This window comes from Antrostomus carolinensis, unplaced genomic scaffold (genome assembly GCF_000700745.2).
Source record: "Antrostomus carolinensis isolate BGI_N321 unplaced genomic scaffold, ASM70074v2 scaffold7513, whole genome shotgun sequence".
NCBI lineage: Eukaryota > Metazoa > Chordata > Aves > Caprimulgiformes > Caprimulgidae > Antrostomus > Antrostomus carolinensis.
Window position 1 is genome coordinate 81804 of NW_010304391.1, and position 19777 is coordinate 101580.

Consider the following 19777-nt stretch of genomic DNA (forward strand, 5'->3'; position numbering starts at 1 on the left):
TTTCCCTGAATATATATTTTCCCCTAGTCCAGCCATTCATTAAAAACCAAACCAAACCAAAACAAACACCCTCCCCACCCCCCTCCCCAAAACCAAACTCCAGGATCCTGCCTTCAAGCCAGGAACTGAAAACTATCATTAATGTTTCAAATCTTTCATTCTCTTATTCCCTACTACAATAGACAGCACTACCATGTACTCTGTCACAGAAGAAAATCATCCACTTACAAGATCAACTTTGATGCCTGATCTTGTGTTTCCCATCTCTTTTACCTGAGCCTGCATAGCACTGGTTCTTACCTATTTTAAAAACAATTTGTGTTATCCAAGCCCTAAAAATTGCAGGCCTTTTGACCAAAATTCCTTTCTCTTTAACATCCTTCATTATCACACTGACCTTTCTTCAAAATGGAATTTCCATGCATAAGGAAATCATTCAAATCCCTTCTCAAACCTGTTGTTGAACGTGCAAACTCTCTGCTTCCTTAAATGCCTCAAAATCCTTTTTTCCCCCATATCATCTCTACATTTCCCATCACTGCCTGCAAACACAATGCAGTTTTGTCCCACAGAATACAACCAATTTAGCCTCATATTCCATTACTTCCCACTTTTGCCTCTTTGCCAACAGCAGAAGAGCCTCTGAACAATTCCTGGCAGCTCCGTTGCTCTGCTGCCTTCCCACCACCTCCTAACCGGTGTGATTATTTCAGGGACAAGAAATACGAGGCAATGGGGGACAACAGCCTGGTTGGAGGTCACACTTTTCTGGCAGACTAGCCACTGCAAAAAACAGTGCAGAATAAAGGCAAAGAGCATCAAATGGGATTTTAAGGAAAACAGTGAAGTGACAGAGTCAATGTTTCCAGGGAATGTCTCTAAAGCATGCAGGGTGCTGTGAAGCCTGCACAAAACTGGTTACCTGAGAACCCAGGAGATGGCTTTGGCACTGAAAGCAACGTGATGGATTGGGTCGGAACAGCAAAGGGTTCTGGTGGGGAGGATGGGAGGGAGGAGGAAGGGTCGGTACAGGGAACAGCTCATGTGATGAAGCATGATACTGTCCCGCTCCATTTCTCTAAATCATCACTATGTGGTAATTCAAATTCCTTGAGACATTTACTTCCATGCTACCCAACAGAAACAGCATATTTATGGGCTGAATATATTTAAATCCTCTGTTTTCCTTTTTCACTAGGCTTTCAAATAGAGTCCTCAGCGGGCTAGTCTTTTATATTTCGAACTTCACAAGGCAGACTGTCTTCCTTTGTGGTTCCAAACCTATCTGAAGCATTTAAATAAATAATAAGCATTAATGTATCATGTACATGGACCAAGATGAATAGGGGATTGAGTGCTGGGGTTTTTTATGCTTGCTCTCAGTTACTTTTCCAGTTTCTCATGAAATCTGAGTTTAGAATGACCTAGCTATAACCTTATTCAACTAAAAATGCTAGCAACGAATTTGGTGAAAAAATATCACAACTGATGTAAAGGAGAAAGAATTATAGGGAAAACCAATCGGTTTTGTGCCTTTTTTTTTTTTTTCTTAAGCTAAAACTGTTTATAATCTTGACAAACAAATTAAATGATCAATACTTGAAGACTGAGAAAAATGCAAAGTCTCCTAGATAGAACCCTTGGCCACAGGAAAGGTGTGGAAAAAAACCCCCAGAATATCTCCTGAATAATGCATTGCATTAAAATGCACTTAAGATGCTGCTGCAATACTTTGGTTAATTAGAAATAAAGAGATTTATGGGTCAGGGCTTTCTTCCTGAGATTCTAGTTTGGGAATCCATCTAAAGATTCCTATGATTGCATAAGATCTATGTATATGGATTTCTAGTACAGTCACACAAACCCTTTTTGGATGTTTGGAGTAAAATTGTCAAACCACAACGTATCTACAGTTATTCAGACAAATTCCTTCAAAATTTAATATTAACTACAGGTCTTATATGAAATGGAATAAACTTTTCTTATTTTTTTTTCCCCACACACTGAAATATTTCTGAAGACTTCTGCATTAAATCCTGTGTTTTTTTCATGTAGCTACAGAATTTAGGAACCCTCCCAAAGAAAAAAGAGAGAAAATAATAAAAAGTCCAGCCAACACTGGCAACAGAATTTGTACAGAACGGCAGATACTGCCTTCTGCTGCAGGACTGCGGGGGAGGTGGGGTAGACTAGATGACCTTTAAAGGTCTCTTCCAACCCAAACCATTCTAAGATTCTATGTCATCAGTGAATTCAACAGAATTAAATTAATTCTAGAACTCCCCTCAGACAAAGGCAAATTTATAAAATATGATCATCTATACCTCTGTCTTTCAGCTAGCAGCCAGGGCAGTAAAGGGGCTGGGGAGAGACTTTCTGAATCAGCCAGGAACTACACTGGCAAACCATTACCCTGCCTAGCAGACTACACTTGCTATACAGAGGTCCTCTAAGCCTCAAAAAAATTTTAAGAGGATCTCTTTAATACGCCATTTCTAATAGAAAAACATGAAGTGTACAGAAATGCTGCAGTGCAAACTGCAGGCAGAATAAGAATGAGCTGCTCCAAGCCCGGCTCTCCACTTGTAGCTGCTTTAAATTTGCAGGGAAAATGCTGCGGTGATGAAAGACTTTCTGTAACACCCCAAGATCTATTTTAATTTTGCAGTCACTGTCGATTGCCAGCAGTCCCAATAGCTGCCTACCCAGAGCTCTGCACGCTGGCTGTACAAAACCTGTGCTCAGAGAGATTAGGTGCATTAAAATGTATCAGAACTGGTTCTGAATTATATTACATGAAGATTTAAAGCCATGTGGAGAAAAGCTGGTCAGGGTCAGACAGTATAGGACAGATAGTTCTCAACTGCTCCCTGAGCCGCTATTACAATTTTTTTAATAATCTCTAAATCCGGTAAAGGCAGCAGCTGAAGATTTTATATAAGGGAAAAAGTCTGAATTCATACAGTTTGTATCTGAACCAACAAGATCAAGCTGTAAAGAATATTAATGGTTCTTCTCTTGAACGCATTTCTGTGCAACTCCCAATTTTTATGGTAATAACAGAGCGAATCATAAAGTAAAATTCATAAAGCCCTATACAGCTTACAAGTAACAATTTGTTATGCGGGACATTCAGATTCATTATGTTCCAGACATCTGTTTTTCAGTATTTATTCTGCAGAAACAATGGGGGAATAGGAAGTTGGGTGGTGTTAGCATCTTTATGCAATACTTCGGAGTTGAATTTTTCAGTTTTTTCCCCCCTCCTCTTCCAGCTAGTAGTTTAAAAAGTATTCTGTGCTCTATTAACTTTATCTATCCATAATATGAAATATGCTTTAAAATACAGTCATGATGTTACAAGAGCAATGTGGTCTGTTTTTGGACAGATTCAGACAATATAGCACAAATTTGCTGATAATATTTGATGAGCTATGTTCTGTTTACGTGCAGTGTAGGAAATTACTTCAAAATAAATTATCATTGTTAATTTAATGGTGTTTTTCATCCAGGATAGAAAGATTTACATTAGTCTAGGTAAATATTATTTTGGACAAACCAAATTAAGGAATGGGATTCTTACAACTCGTTAAATTTAAAAAATGCAGAGCAAGCAATGAACAGCAGCCTTGTCTCCTCAGAGTAAGATCAAACCCTGTTGAACCTTGTCTGCCACTCTTGAGTGGTCTCCTCAATAAGTTTGTGTTCTCCTTATTGCTAGCTGGAAAGAAAACAGAAGTTCTGAATTTATCCTTTCCGAGACAAATGCTGTTTCATGGTCAAGAAAGAGAGGATTATTATAAAGGAAACTTTGGGTGATACGAAGTGCTTAAATCTGCCTTGACCCTTGGAGCAAATGCTTAAGATCACTACTTTGACCCCTTGCATTACACTTGGTTGCACTGACTACTCCAGTCAATATTTTTAGTGTTGTGGCAAAGAGTAATAAAATATAAAACCATGAACCCAGAAGTGAATTAATGTACAGTTTTATACCATCCACACTTGAAAAACATCATCTTCCTGCTTCCCATTCCCCATACATGAAAGCATTTAAAAATAGCTCTTTAAAGCAGTTAGTTCACTCCTAGGACTCTTCAAGAGTGCCTCCCAAAGTCAGGCACAGGTTCACAAAATTCTGCTAAAATAAAACCAGAATTGCTGTTTTATGACATTTATAGCATAGCAGCTTGAGGAAGGATTTGCTAGTTCCCCTCAGGCCAGCTCTCCTGTTCGAGTCAAAAGCAGAAGTAAAATCCTATGAATAGAAACAAGGGTTGCCTGGATCTCTTAAAAGAGATCAAGTCCCTCAATAGTAACACTGTACTTGTTTGTTATTTTCATATAGACCTTTATATAACTATAGATAGCTATTTGTATTCAGTATTGATATTTCCTAACTGTTAAAAAATAAAATAAAATAAAAAAATTCCTCAACTCACCCCTCACAAAACAACTGTTCAATCAATTAAAATCTCATCATTTGTGGTCAAAGTCACTATCAGGCTCCTGGCCCAGGATTTTCAATACCCAAACTCCACCTAAAAGGACTAACAGACCCCTATTCTGGCTTTTATTTGTCCGAGTAAATACACTGGATTTAGACACAGTTAAGTGGTTGTAAAAACCAGGCTGATCTTGCCTGATCATTGATCAAGTACAAAACTAGACTATACAACACAGAATATTAAAATACTTTCCTTTGTCAAAGTGAAATGAAACAAGAAGTTTTAAAATGCAGATATTAATTAACTGTACATTGAGAACGAAATATCCCAAATTTTATTGAGAAACAGCAAGAGACATTTTCATCTGAGATGCACTGTTATTGCATCACATTTCTTAAACGTCCCAGTGTCACAGTAACTCATCCAAGGAAGTGATGTGAATTCCTAGGTCCTATTTACAAGGAAAGCAGATTAATAATTTTCCACTTTGACTGAAACACAGCGCATGTGTCCTTTAGTACATAACAATTCCTTATCCTGTTTACTTAAAAAATGTGCACATCACAGATCTAAAAGGCAAGTGCTTTCACAATGTAGTAAAATTGAATTAATTCAATTTTTCAGGGATCTATACATTCCTTTGATACAGTCTGAGCCCAGGCAGAACTATATAGTCTTCAAATAGTCATTCAATCAAGCTCTTTGCTCTCACTTAAAAATATCTTTTCTTTAAAATCTCAAAGCAGAAATGACATCCCCCTGCACCAGGTAGGAAAAATTAGTCGCATAACATCCTTTTTCTCCCAACAACTAACTATCAGCACATTCCCATATATGAAAAAAACTATGGAAAACAAGTGTTGGTGCTGGGGGGATGAGAAGCACAAGGTGGGCAGCAGGGACAGCAGCCGCTTGCGGCAAGGGGACCCGCTCCTCGGGAGCTGGCAGCGCTGGCAGGAGCCAGACCTCATTCCCAAGGACTCGCACTTCAAACTGAAAAAGCAGGAGAGATTTCCCCTGTTATCGCAGGGAACAGTAAACATCCCCTTTTTTCTGCTGTTGTGCAGACAGACAAGGCCGTTGCCAGGGCACCCAACCTAAGGAGGCTGGGAGAGCCGTTGCTGAAGCACACATTTGTTGCAGACTCTGACATGACTGCAATTTATTGCCGGCTTATCATCACCAGGAAAGAAAAAAAAAAAAAAAAAAAAAAGAACAAAAAAAAAGACCTGAAGAAAAAGTATTCCTCACTGTGGGTGTACAAAGAAAGACTTAATTTAGTTTCCACAAAGTAATTTAAACTAAGAATCCCCAAACTATTTTTTTTTTTTAATGGAATTATCTCCTTTCAGCAAAAGGAGGCCGTCGGGAGCCCTGAGCAATCCTCCTTGGCTGTCCAGCTCCTCCAGCCGCTCCGCTTCCCAGGCTGCTCCCGCAGCACTTCTGTGCTGCCCCCCCAGCCTGAGGACCCCCACACCCCCCAACACCACTCTCTGACACCAAAGGAATCTCTCTGTACTCCTCTCCTCCCTTTCTCCTGGAAAGGTGTTATTTCTTCCCCCATCTCCATTCCTGGCTGCTCCTTTCTTTCATGCCTCATCTTACCCACCCTTCTGCATCCTTTGTCACTGTTATTCCTACTACTGTTCTTACCATCAATTCCTAAGGGCAGTCCTTATTTTTCCACTCCTTAGTTCCTTCTCCCTCCTCTCCATCAGGGCTCTTCCTACACTTGGATTTCTGTTCCTCTCCCTAGGACTCCATCCCACCTTGTTTTCTTTTTCCCCTCTTTGGTTTAGCCTCCCTCCTCCTTTCTGGTCCTACAAAATCATCTGCTCTGCTGCAACCCCAGTCAGAAACCATCCTCCCAGTCTACAAGTTAAAATGAGGCTTCTCCCAGAGGATAAAAAGAGGATGAAATTCCTCTTACTGTAGGTAAGAAGAAAACCTATTTTTCAGTGCAGGTAAGAGAAGGAAACCTCCGGTTTTCTGATGTTCTGATTTATGAACATGTTACAGGTTGTGCTCCGTCATGCTTGGGCTGTTTCTAGAAATGTTGGCAGCTGGCTGCGGAACAGCATTCAGCCTGTTGGCATGGCTTCATTTGTAATGACAATGCTGCTAACTCATTTTATTCAAATAAACATTTATTCCAAGGTCTTCTTCCTACTTTATAAAAACTGTTTTTTGTGTGTTCCATCACTATGAATTTTATTGTTCTTTTTCCTAGTATAAATATGCACAATGTCAGCCTCCTTCCTGAAAAAAACATGTTTTTGTCAGATTCCGAGGTCACTTTCCTTATCAGTTTTTCAACAGTGTTCTAAGTGCTGTTGCCATTCACTTGGGAAAACTACAGGATCCAGCAAGTCATCATTTCGAAGGAAGGTCATTTGCACAAATGAGTTTTTGACCATGGATTTGCTGCTGGTCTCACTTGAAAGCCCGGTGAGGAACTCTGAGGCTTGAAAGCCATAGCAGCACCTAACCCAGATGTCAAAGTTACTGTGCACAGTTTATCAGCACGGGTTATCCACCCAGGATACAGTCCTATGAAACACTCACTTAGAAATGTCATCAAATACAGATTCAAATTATAAAAGGTCAAGACATGGGTGATGGAAATGGGAAAATGTGAATCCTGTAGAATTAATCTGTTAAAAGAAGTTTAAAAAGTACCACGACTGAAGTTTGTGGTGATTTTAGAATGAGATTATTTTCATAGTCAGCATGTGTAAGAAGACTACTTCCAAGCATTAATATTCATTGAAAAAAACTTGCTGTGTTTTGCTTACTACAGAATGCAACTACCACATAATGGAATTTGAGTAGCAAGCAAAAAAGCAAAAAACTCCCCCCACCCCCAACCAAACAAAAAGTCCCCCAGGGACAGTTAGGGGATGGGAAAAAAAACGTGTTTCTTCCATTGTAATGTAGAAGATGCATTGAGAGTTAATCACAGACCATACATTACCTCCCCTCCTCTACCTTTTCATTAAGCAGCTGTCTTCATCTTATGCATTCTGCTGCTAGTTAGGATAAGGATGAATAATTCCCTTAACTCTCTTCCTCCCCAGATTAAATAATTTACAAGTCTGAAAAAGAGCCTCCAGTTTGCCATGTATCCCTCAACAGACAGGACAGGAATGCTTTCAGTACTCTTTAAAGAAAACTGTCATTATCCATTCAAGCAGCGGAAGGAGCTCATTGAGCGCTGCTCACCCCCAGAGAGCACTGCAGGCAGTCGCTCCTTTCCTATCACACCCCTCGGCACCTGTCTGTCACTGGTATGTATATGCCTAAAATTTAGATTAATCATTGCTGTTCACCTACATGGCAGCAATAAATGGTGAGCAACCGCTGGCAATAGCAAATTGTAAAACCAGGACCTGCCGTAACAAAGACTTAAACTGTTTGCAAGGTTCAGTCACAATATAAGCCTTGATGATAATTATTTGCTGTCTGGGTAACAGCACAATCTAGGCTTCTTCCACCACGTCCAGAGAAACGGGCTAACTCAAATACATCTGGTCAAAGGAATGGTTTAATACACCAATGAACACCACCACTAAATGACTCCCTAATGCTTGTTCTAGATTTTCAGTCCTCTTCAGAACGGACAGGCTACCCCGACACCACAGAAATCAGAAAATGAACAGCGAGCAAACATGAACTTACAAACTGGAAGCAGCTTCTGACGCTCGGCTCAATATTGCTGCCCCCAAAGGAGGCCACTTCCCCCAGCTGCCGAGGGATCTGGATGGAGTCGTGCAGCAGGAGCCCCAGCCGGCGCTGGTCACAGAAGCCGGTGGAGCTTGCCACTTGCTTGAACAGGTCTGGAGGAAGGAAAAGGACACCCCTGCTAAAGCACCACAACCAAGATATGGCAAACAGCGCAGACGTTTGCATCACGTCAAAGGCTCACAAGTGCACTCAGCAGCCTCGGTGGACATGGACACACAGGTGTCTTCGGTTTGGCTGCTTCTCTTCCCATAAACACTGGGTTTTTTTTCTCTTAAAGAGGCAGTGTCTAGTGCTAATTTTTAATAGCATTATTGGCTTGTACCTGGGAAGAAAGGCCATTGTAACACAGCACCTGTGGCATTACTGGTAATAGTAGCTGTGATCCTATAACTCAGCTAACTGAACAGCAGGATCTTTGATCGACAACAACATAAATGTTTAACAATATCATTTAACAGTAAAATAATCTCATACAACACATTTTCAAGTTTTAGCAATAAACATACAACTCAGTGAACCCATTTCTCTTTCAGATGAATAGAACTGAAAAACAGGAGCTCCCTAACTTCGATATATCATAATCATTTAATCCAGGAGTATTTGTAAAATGAAAGAAAAACATTACAGAACAACAGAACCTGCCATCCATGGGGAATGTTAACATCATATTAAGTTTTCACTTCTGAAGTGAAATGTCACTTGAAGCCATGTTCTGTTACTGCATCATTCTAGAAAAGAATCCTTACAGGACAGAAATATGATCCCTTTGTAAGCTCAGTTTAATTTGGTGAAAATTAATCATACTACGTATATATTGAGGGAGGTTTTAGAGTTCATAATAATGAGAAAAATTAGGTTAGCATTAACTGAAATATTTATTTGATAATATCCCTGTCGACAATATGTGACCTGAATAAATTCTCCTTAACTTTCAAAGAGTTAAAAAAAAAAGAAAAAAAAAAAAAGAGAGAGCAAGAGACAGCTAGAATAAAATAATGGCCTTTTTTCAGAGCCACCTTAATATTTCACCCGACACCAGGGATACAATTAGAAAGGTGCTTCAGCACTGCTCGAGAGAACTTTCCTAGTGCTGCTTTGACACCTGTTTTCTTCCAAAGGAATAAAGGAATAGATAGAGAAAGGATTATTTTTTAATTACACGAATTTCACTCTAGTGAATGTCTAGTTTTACAATAAATAATTTTGGGATAAATCCTTCTATCATGTCTGCAAGCCTGAAGAATGTGCTTTAACACAACCAACTCTGCTCTGCTGCACAAACGAGAGAAAAAATTTTAAGGGGTGAGACTCATCACATACTTGCAGCAACACTAAGAGCAACTGCACTACGACTTTGGCATGGATGGTGAAACCAGACCACGGCCTGGCAGAGACAATTCCTTCCTTGTCCACAAAGGATTCAGCTTTCAATTTCCCCATTATTATGACATTAAGTGTTCTACAACCTTAAACAAGGGGTTATGCATTACCGTGCACACGCACTACACTAGACTATAAAATATTAATAAATGTTTTCCTATAAAAGTTATAACTTTGATAATCCTCAATGAAATATCATTTTGAAAAATATCTGTACTGAGTAATTTTCTTAAAAGAGTTTCTGAATATTTTTTCACAACACCCACATGAAACATCTAGAGGTCTAAACTGTGACATTCATAGTGATTGCCCTAAAATCTGATCCAATTATACACAGTCATGCACAGACTCCGTTGTTGGAACTGTCTTGGTTCTACTTAGCATTCTTCAACTTTCATTAGTATAAGAATAGAATAATAACAATTGATGAAGAACTGCTATGGTATTGGGTCAAATCCTAAAGGCTGTGTTTTCAGTGTTTTTCTTAAATGCACGAATGAGTGATAACAGTTAATTTAACCAGAAAATTACTCTTGAGAACTCCTCTAATCAGTAGATCTTCTCTGGATCCTAGCCTCACTAATGAACTGATTCATTAGTCAGATAAAACTAAAACTTCAAGTGGAATTTTTTCAAGTATTTCAGGATTTTGTCTACTAAAATATGCAAAATGCACATACTCTTAATATTTATTTAAATATAGCAACTATATTTAAGCACAATTTACTTAATAAGATCCTGACCACATTGTGGAAAACATTTTAAAAAGATAATATAAATGATGTAATGCAAGAGGTCCCCTAGACTTGCATTTTTGTGTATGAAGGTGTGCTAAACCAGTGGTCTCTAAAGTGGGATGCATTCACCACAGGGGTTGAGCAAGACAATCTACTGGGGTGTGGTCATTTTTTTTTTTTTTTCTGATAATAAATTTTAAAAATTATAGTGTTTATTTCATCTTTATCTCATGCCTTTTAAATTTTTATTTTTGTGTATGCTATACATAAGATATTAGTACAATAGGACATATATATATAATTTATAAATAAATATAAATCTATTGGGGGTGCACGCTCAAAATTTTTTTACCAATAAGGGGGCATGATCAAAAAAGTTTGGGGACTGCTGTGCTAAAATACCTAACTTAACTTAAAAGTACAAGGAGGAGCAAATTAGCACACTTTGCATCTGGACTACCAAAAAGATAGTCTATCTGTATGCTACTTATATGTTTATGCATTAGATAGGAGGAATAAAACCAGAATATAAACATAAACTAAACCCAAAACAGATATGTTGACTTACATCTATATTTATCTTCCAGGTGTGCTTTACAAAGGGATACAACACCAGTTTTGAAAGATAAGACACGGATCCTTCCTGTTCGACCCCTAATAAAAAAGAAACATTTGCTGATAATATGATCCATTCATGTCATAATTTGTTTACTATAACAAAGTTCACTGCAGTACTTGGTCATCATAAATAAAGTCCCACACAAAACCATGTTGCACAGCAACTTTTGTCAGTTATTGGATAAGATAGAAACAAAATATAAGAATGTGGCTGTGGCTCCACAGGCGCAGCTGAATTGGATTGTGCCACTGTATCAATTCAACCAGAAATGGTCTCATTTGGAAATAGTTACTCACCTCCTTCTTAATGACAAAAGCACGAGTAAAGAGTCTTTACCCTATGCTTATTTGAAAAGGCTTCTCCATAAACTGCTGCTATTCTCAGAGAAGATGAGGTCTCTGACGGAACAGGAAGCCATCCTTTTTTGCCAAAGACAACATAACTTCACTTTAATTAGAAATGTGATGTAGTCATCATTTTTTAGAAAGTCTTTGCTTACTGTCTGCCAGCCCTGCCCCGACTTGTTTGAGAAGGTAATATAGAGCCAGGCATGGAAAAACAGTCTCTGCCAGCAGCGGGCAGTGACAGAGGCACTTGTAAGACGTTCAGGTGAATGATGAAGCTTGCCTAGACATCAGGAGAAGGCAGGCAGGCTGCACACTTATGCCATTAACAACACAACGTGGTTTCTGAGCAACTCCTCGCAGCACTCTAACCTGTCCTGCACAGTACCCGCAGTCAGCCTTCCCCTCACGCTCACTCCTGCCTTGTGATGTGCCTGCCCTATCACTTTTGTTTTTTAACCTGACTATGGTAAGAATATCCTCCTCTGCGCTGCAGGTGATGCGATGACAAACCTTCACATCTTCTCTCAGTCTTCTGGTTTAGCTCAATTTACTTCCAGTTGCTGGCTTCCCCCAAGACTTTTATTTCTGATAGCATTTCAAATACGTAACATCTATTGCAAATGAAGACAAAGACATAGGAAGCTAATGTCTAACAACAACATTTTTGAAGTAGAGCCTTATCAACAGTTTTGAAGCATCACCAGTAAGACCACCAGTGGGAATAAGATAAATCATGTACAGGCACGCCATAGTCACGCATCAGGCTTCACTGTTCGGCAAAGATGCATGTTGTCTTAATCCTATGTAAGTGTTGTGCTGCCGGCAGTGCTCATCTACCCACACATCTCCCCTGCAAACCCTATCAAAGGTGCAGACAGGAACTGGTGGACAAAACTGAATTTAGAATTTGCAATCTTTAATAAAAGAATCTTGCATTTTTCATCACAAATAAGCATTTGTTGTTTACCTATGCTTTCCACACACCACTCCTCTTACTCCTCTCCCTTAAATCTTTTCCAAATTAATTATCATCTGTGCCCTGAAAAACTCCTGCTGATGAATACCAGGATCATGCAAATTATACAGGAGAAGAATATCGAATGATGATTTTCCTGCAAGGCATATTAAATTGAAACTTGCACAAATCAGGAGTTGTTCAGTTCACTCTCCTCTCCTCCCAAGTCAAACCAATAATTTAGCATGCTACTGTAAATGAGCATGAGTGACTGATGAATTAAAACAAATCTGAAACGTGTTGGATTTGCAGAGCTGTGCTCATAATTAGATCAGTCATTGACCGTGAATTCGATTAATATCTTTACAAATGACAGTTTTCAATTATAAGAAAAGTAAAGATTCAGTATATTTAATTAAATGTCTCCAGTACTGCTATGCACTTCGGTTGATCTCTGCCTATTAAGTTTACAATGAAAACTAAACGCACGTAACCCCAAGGTCACCTCTCTTACCAGCGTAATTCAAACCTGAACTTCAGCAAAATAGCTATGAGCTTTCCTCACACATAAAACACTTCTCTGTTTCATTGTGTCCTGCAATATACAGTTCCCCAGCATACCTAGGGAATTGCCTGGAGGCAGCCAATTTTAATTTCTAATGTTGTTCTTTCAGCACAGTGCAACATAAAGAAAACTAGACTGGACATGGCAAATCAAACTGGATGGTCCAGCTTAGGAGCAGCATGTGGAATGACCTTTATTTCCCTCTCTGCCTCTAATGTGGCTGATCTGGATTAGCATCCCTAGCACATCTTTTTTTTTTGTTTTTCACTAGCTGGGTATCTTCATTTATATGCTATTTATAGTTGATGATAATTCAGAAGTGGATCAGAGCTCTCCGGAAGCCAAAGTAGATTAAAGACATAAAACCTGGCTCTTAAGTGGCTGATAAAAACACAAATAAAGACTTACAGTCATTTTTTTTTTTCACTAAAATCACCAAATACAAAAATAATAGCTTATTCTAAAATTAGAAAAATATTGTGTGTGGAATTTGTGTGTGCTGGAATTTGTCTATGTGTTATGAGCAATACCATTAACACATACTTCTTGATATTTCTCTTTAATTTCTTTATCTAAATAAATTAAAAAAAGCCAAGCAAAGCAGTGACCTACTGAGGACATGTAGTCCCAGAACTGCTCTGAACACAGAAGTCTGTTAAAAAAGTTCTGTTTTCCAGCTCTCTCATTGTTTAGCCTAATAAACCTAGGACTGTAAGCCTTACCAAGGGCTGTATTGATTCAGCTAAATGCAGCCATTAAACCATTAGGTTTATTAAACTTTCAAGTTTCAAGTAATTCATTTTATAATGAGGCAGAGGGCTCACCACCCTTTCTCCCTTCTCCTTGTGCTGTTGAGAAAGCTCCTGAGCACCCCACGCTCAGAGCACCCATACATACGTGTCGTAGACATTCAGCAGCCAGTTGAGGCACATGTCCACGCAGAGAGGAACGTTGACCAGGTTATTGTGCTCTTGTTCCAGTCGATCGTAAATGGTGGTCAAGCAGTTAATAATCTGCAGAATATCCATCGGCTGGTCGTTTTGTTTGAGGTTGTGCTGGTCCAAGGCATCACATGCAGCAGACAGACTCAGAAGATCCACTGTTAAAATAAAAAACACAATAAAGATTGAAGAGAAACAGTGGTTCTATTACCCATACCCCAAAACTAAAGAGAACAATTCACTTGGCCAGAAATTGCCTGGCCAGGGGATATAGGGATATTTTATGTCCTCTAAAAGTCACATGCAAGATTGATTTCAAGACTTCTACAGGTGCAATGTTTATTCAGCTGTGGTCTAAGAGGGCAGTGTTTTTATAAAAGTGAAATCTGGCTCATTTTTAACTGTACAGTACCTATTATGCTATTGGATCTGATGGAAATATCACACAAAAATTATAATGTAAGCAAAAATTTCATGTTTTATGTTCCTACAGATAGGTTAATATTTGACCACTGCATTCACCAAATGTGCTCTGAACATAGTACATGTCATCAGCTTTACCAAGACGTGCTGTTCATTTCTTACAGAAGTCAAGCAATCTTAACCAAACCAAACTCCCCAAGAAATATGCAAACAAACCACAGCTGAACTGGGATTAACCTCTCTGTTAATTTTCCTCTTGTAAGAAGAGAGAACAGAAGGTTCCAGAAACATTAAATTACCTCTTTCAATATTTATTAATGAAATTTATCAATTTTTAATTCTGCAGAGCATTTACATTTATAAATATGGTATTATGTATTAAGACACATTTAAACTTATCAGTCAAGAAATAATAAGAGGTTTTTTGTCATGGACATTCAAAAACTTGATTTTCATTCCAATTTAAATCAGTTGCATTTTGAAATTTGGATGTCCAAGGCAAAACAGAACCTCCCTGCCTCAGCTCTTAGTCTTTGCTAACAGAGACTAAAATCAACACTAACATCAACAGTAGTATCACATTCTGAGGAACACCAAATCAGAGAGTTATGGGATGTTGGTTTACAAAGTAAAGCAGGAATAAGAACAAAAGAAATCAAAAAAATGAGACTGTTGACACAGATCTTTCTGCTGCCACATGAAAAACCTCTGTAGTTGCTTGCAGTGAATTTTCAGGGCATGAGCAATAGCTATATTAAAGCCCAGATGCTGTTAGTCCTGCTAATACCATGCACAGTCACAAAGTGCAGCACGATTCAACATGATTCAAGGGAGTAACACCTGGCCCAAAATGAACTGCCCAAAATCATGCAGGATATTCTTCATAAAACTGGGAAATGAACTGACCCAACTGCAAGATCAGTTTTTCTCATTGATAAAAATGTGCTTTATTGAGTCCTGATAAGCAACATCTCTTGGTAATGTAGGGGGGGGGGGGGGGGGGGGGGGGGCGAAAAGAAGACGGGGGGGGGGGGAAGTGGAGAGGCTAAATGCAGAACCCCATACAAGAATTTTTTTAGAACTTGATGCAGCCTAAGGGCACATTTGCCAAATTCAGACTTGAGTATCTTACTTTACAAAGGATGAAACTGACCCTTTGATGTTCTAGCAGAGATGAAAAATACCTTAGCTGCACACAGGGATGCTTGGTAATGCTGCATGGACAGTACGTTGGGATTTCATAATTGCCAAAAGAATTTCAGGAGTATAAATTTCATTGGAAATCAATAGGGACTTCTGCTACTAAATCCCTTAAGTACTCCTTAAAATTTCATGTTGTGGGCCTGACATACCCAGCGCTAGTGAATAAGGAAAGATTAGAATATTATCCCCATTATTATACCACGAAATTTAACTTTGAAGCTGTGGTTTTGTGCAGGGTCTTACTGGAATTTTACTTTTTTCACATTAGCATATGGAAATTTATTAAAAGAAAATCCTTTGGAATAATATGTTTAACCTACTAGCATATAAAATACAGCTATTCTAAGGTCAGTGTTATATCCCACAAAAGCGTATTTATCAGACCCATTCCTCAGAATGATGCTTTTTTTCTAATAATTCATTAGTCAAACTGGAAACAGAGCACTGCCTTCACAACACCTTTAACTCCAAGCTTTAGGCTGAACTCTCTGTTCCTTTGAGACTATGCATCAACGGTAATTAAATGAACCCCTCAGGCATCTGAGTTGCAGCTTAATTATATATGCAGCTACTGCTAAACAGGGGTCATTCCACCTTGTGAAAGCTTTTCCTACTAATAAGCAGCAAGTTCTGAAAAGCCCTTCACCCCACTCTTCATCAACCTCCTGTCCTATCTTGAAGTTAATAACACATGTTCACCTCATAACAAGCAAAAAGTGCTTGCCACCATGCTCTGCTTCAGGCAACTTCTTTTTAGGGGAAGAAGAGTGGCTCTGGCCTTTGCCACATTAAGCTCCTCCTGCACTTTTCCCACCAAGATTAAAGGAATGGGGTGGGGGGGAATCCTCTCCCAGAACCAGGAATCACATATTTCTTTCCTCAATGCAAATATGGAGGTCCCATGGATGACAGACTTTCAAAAGACCAGCCCCAACAGTCAGACAAATATTGAGGAGTTGTATATTTATCGCCATTCAGTGATTTGCAAAGCTTTAAATGAAATAAACCATGCCACTTTAAACTTTGTACTTCTTGTGGGTTCTCTGACACTCTCATTCTTTTCTATTTAAGATACCAAAACTGACTCCAGAACTTGTGTGAGCAATAGCTTCCAGCTTATTTTGAAATCTAAGCTATCTATGTAAATACTTATTTGGCCACTAATGCAAGAGAAAATGTTAGGATGTTTGTTACCAGACACCAACCTGTGTCCAGATTGCAGGAAAAGTATAAAAGGCGACCTGGAATATCTAACCAACTAAAGGTAAGAAGTGACAATCAACAGGCCAGAGAAAACATGCTGTGGAGCTCACATGAACTGAACTTAGGGAAAACTCAACATATGGCTGGTGATAAAAAGCATTAGCGGTGTTCTCAGAACGCAAGATCATCTCCTCTATAACCTGCTGCTCTTGGCTGATATTTAATAAAAATGAATTTAACCTAGCATGGATAAAATTAAAGAAAACCAGGACTCTAAAATAAGTTCTTGAATATTTTCTTTTGCTGCATCTCCAAGAAAAGTTTGTGAATACATTTCATTTTATTGACATCACAATGTTCAGATGTGGTTTGCACTTGAAGATCAGATCTTTTAAAAGTAGCAAAACAAGAAAGTCAACACGCTTTGATGTGATTATCAAAGGAAATCATACATTAAAAAAATAATATGGTGCAATAGTTGCACCTGGCATGCCCACAATAATTTTGGAGGTTGGGATGATAGAGCCACACACTAGATCCTTCTAAGGTAACACAATACACAAGCATTTATTTGTAAAGGATTACCATTTTCAATATTCATCTTTAGGTTTAATACCCTAGTGTCTTAATGTTCATTGGACTTATTTACAAACTGAAGACAACTAAAGTCTAAGTACAGTTAATTTTTAAAAGTGTTTCTATTCTTGACACTGAGAAATAGGCTGTACCTTCACTTCTGTAGGCCTTCTATTGTGCACACATCTTTAGAGTGCTCTTCAGTAGATAAAACTGCTCTGCTTTTTATGAAGTTTGCAGAAAAGAATATACATATATATATATTTAAACCCCTGCAATTTTAAAAACTGAAATAAAAAGTAAGAGCTGAAAGCAGCACCTACCTACTGCATGGAGAATTTAGGGATTTTTGGCTATGTGTAGAAGCCCTGAAACCCAGCACTGTCATCTATTTCTACTAGTGTCAAACTGCAGGAAAAGAATTTTGTAATGAGTTGTTTGGTTTGTTTGGCTTTTTTTAAATCTAATTAAACTGAATTCACAAGCAACACTGAAATCATAGAATACACAAATGCAATGATTGTGTCTCCAAGCAAAAATATTCTTAAGAACAAAGACTGCTAACCAAATTCCTTAAATACTTCTCCTTAGATACAAGTATGAAGAATGTGCTAAAGTAATCAGTGTAAGTGCCACTGCCTGTCTCTGAAAACATCCATTCTCAGAAAAACTACCTAAGTGTAACCTCGAGAGATGAACTGACTTCAGTGCATAATTACAATTCCACACTGTAAAGTCCAAGATGAGTCTAGAATTACTGAGGGGAAGGAATCAGGATAATAGAGATAAAACAGGATGTAAACTTTTGCATTTTCAGGCATAAAACCCCCAAGTTACGCTTGTGTACTGTCAGCTAGAGAAACTTGTAATTCCAAAAATTTTAGTTCCTTTCTTCAGTGCTGCACTGATTGCTAATACTTTTCACTGCATCACTCCAGCTTCTTTACGTTACCTTTCCACAATGAGTGTGGCAGGAGTGCTGTGCCGTGGAAAGATGTTTGTATTTCTGATTATCGTAATTCATTCTTGTCACTGCATACATGATGATATCTTTCATGATGCTACAAGACTTTTCACTTACAGTATATTTTTTTCCTTTTTTTCTTTTTCTTCTCTGTTTTTTTTATACATTCAGAAATTAAGTCTGTTCATTGGTGGAATTCACCCATGCTTATAAGCCTAAAAGTAAACATGCTCAAAAATACTGAGGTTTGACACAGTTCCAGAAAGCATGTGAGCACAAATCCAAACTTGAGATAAATCAACAGTTGATAGATTTGCAACTGTGTCAGAAATTTAACCCTGTAATTAAATGTTGAATAGTGAATGCTAAAATATTTTAATGACCCTCTAAATTGTGCTGCCTAATAAACTGCATGCTTTGGCAACTGATAGGCCTTCCAAGAAAACTATGAGCAAACTACTCAGCTTTCAGGTTACAATAATCTGAAGAGGAAACTTTAACTCCAGTGATAGGTAGAATACCATATACCACTTGAGAGAATTAAATGTTAGAACATGCACATCACTAATATATGGCTGATGAGAGATTTCTGAACATAACCAAAAGCTGGGGAGAAATGAAGCTAAATGTTTATTGTAATGATCTCGTTTAAAGGCAACAACCCCTCAGGGTTCAAGATTCAACTTAACAAATCATTAGCAACGCCAGCTCTGGAGCAATTATTTCACCCAAATTCTCACTGTTCCACACACACTGCAATCCTGTTCCTTTGGTCTTGAGCTGTAAAGCTGTGGCTGACACAGGATGTGGCTCCAGTAATGAGCTCAGTAAAAATACCCGGCTAAAAAGCATAAAGATAAGAAATATGTAGGAGATGTGACCTTTGTATCTGATCCACTGCTCTGTCTTACAAGGGACAGATCTGCAGACCACCTAGCACCTTGGTTTCGTAAGGAATGTGCAAACTGGTGTCAGCAGAAGACCCTTCAGGTGAGAAGTTTCCATGCACCAGGTAGAGCTGGGGGTATGCATGGGGGTGTTTTTCTTCTGAGAGTTGCAAATAAACTTGTGTGTTGGCTATAAAGTCTCCCTGGCAGTGGGTGAGGCACTCGCACATACTTACAGCAGAGGGCTTTCTGCAGCCTGCGGAGTTTCATGGCAGTCCTGTACGCTGAGAACCTGACGTTGTTTAGGTCAGCTGTAGGGGGAAATATTAAAATAACAGATCAGCTTTACATCTTAGAAATAATCAGACTCATAAAGACTTTAAGTTGAACTAGAAGATTATACTCATTGGTGAAAAGAACAGAGGAGGGGAAAAAAAAAAGTAGTTAGAAACTCTGCTTCATGGAGCAGAAGCCCTCAGACCTTGACAATCAGTCATCCAAAAGGAAATCACTAAGTCCTAAAGTGTTACTTTCTTTTTGTTCAAAGGCACCGAACTCAAGAGCACTTGAAAGGACATCAGTGACTGCCGCAGTGTCAACTGAAAACACCGCAGCCTTTCACACCGCAGCCTTTCACACCGCAGGCAGTGCGAGAGAGATAAGAACCTGAAACTCCTCCTTGTCTGCCTGATGCACCAGCCAGGCTGCGTGCAGGCAGCCCCAAGAGAAGAGCTCTGTGCAGGAAAAAGCAGATGACTCTCAGCTACTGCTAATAAAAAACTTTA

The 19777-nt window shown here is 38.8% G+C and overlaps 1 protein-coding gene across 1 annotated transcript in view; it reads right to left on the reverse strand.

The window, feature by feature from the left end:
- Positions 1–19303, reverse strand: part of DMD (dystrophin) — a gene marked incomplete at its 5' end in the record, with an annotated part of 65467 nt that extends 46164 nt beyond the window's left edge. Inside the window, 4 exons of the mRNA XM_029084131.1 lie at positions 8127–8284; positions 10878–10963; positions 13693–13894; positions 19229–19303. Of these exons, the coding sequence (XP_028939964.1) occupies positions 8127–8284; positions 10878–10963; positions 13693–13894; positions 19229–19303 (521 nt within the window). The remainder of the gene's footprint in view (positions 1–8126; positions 8285–10877; positions 10964–13692; positions 13895–19228) is intronic.
- Between the last annotated feature and the right edge of the window lie 474 nt (positions 19304–19777).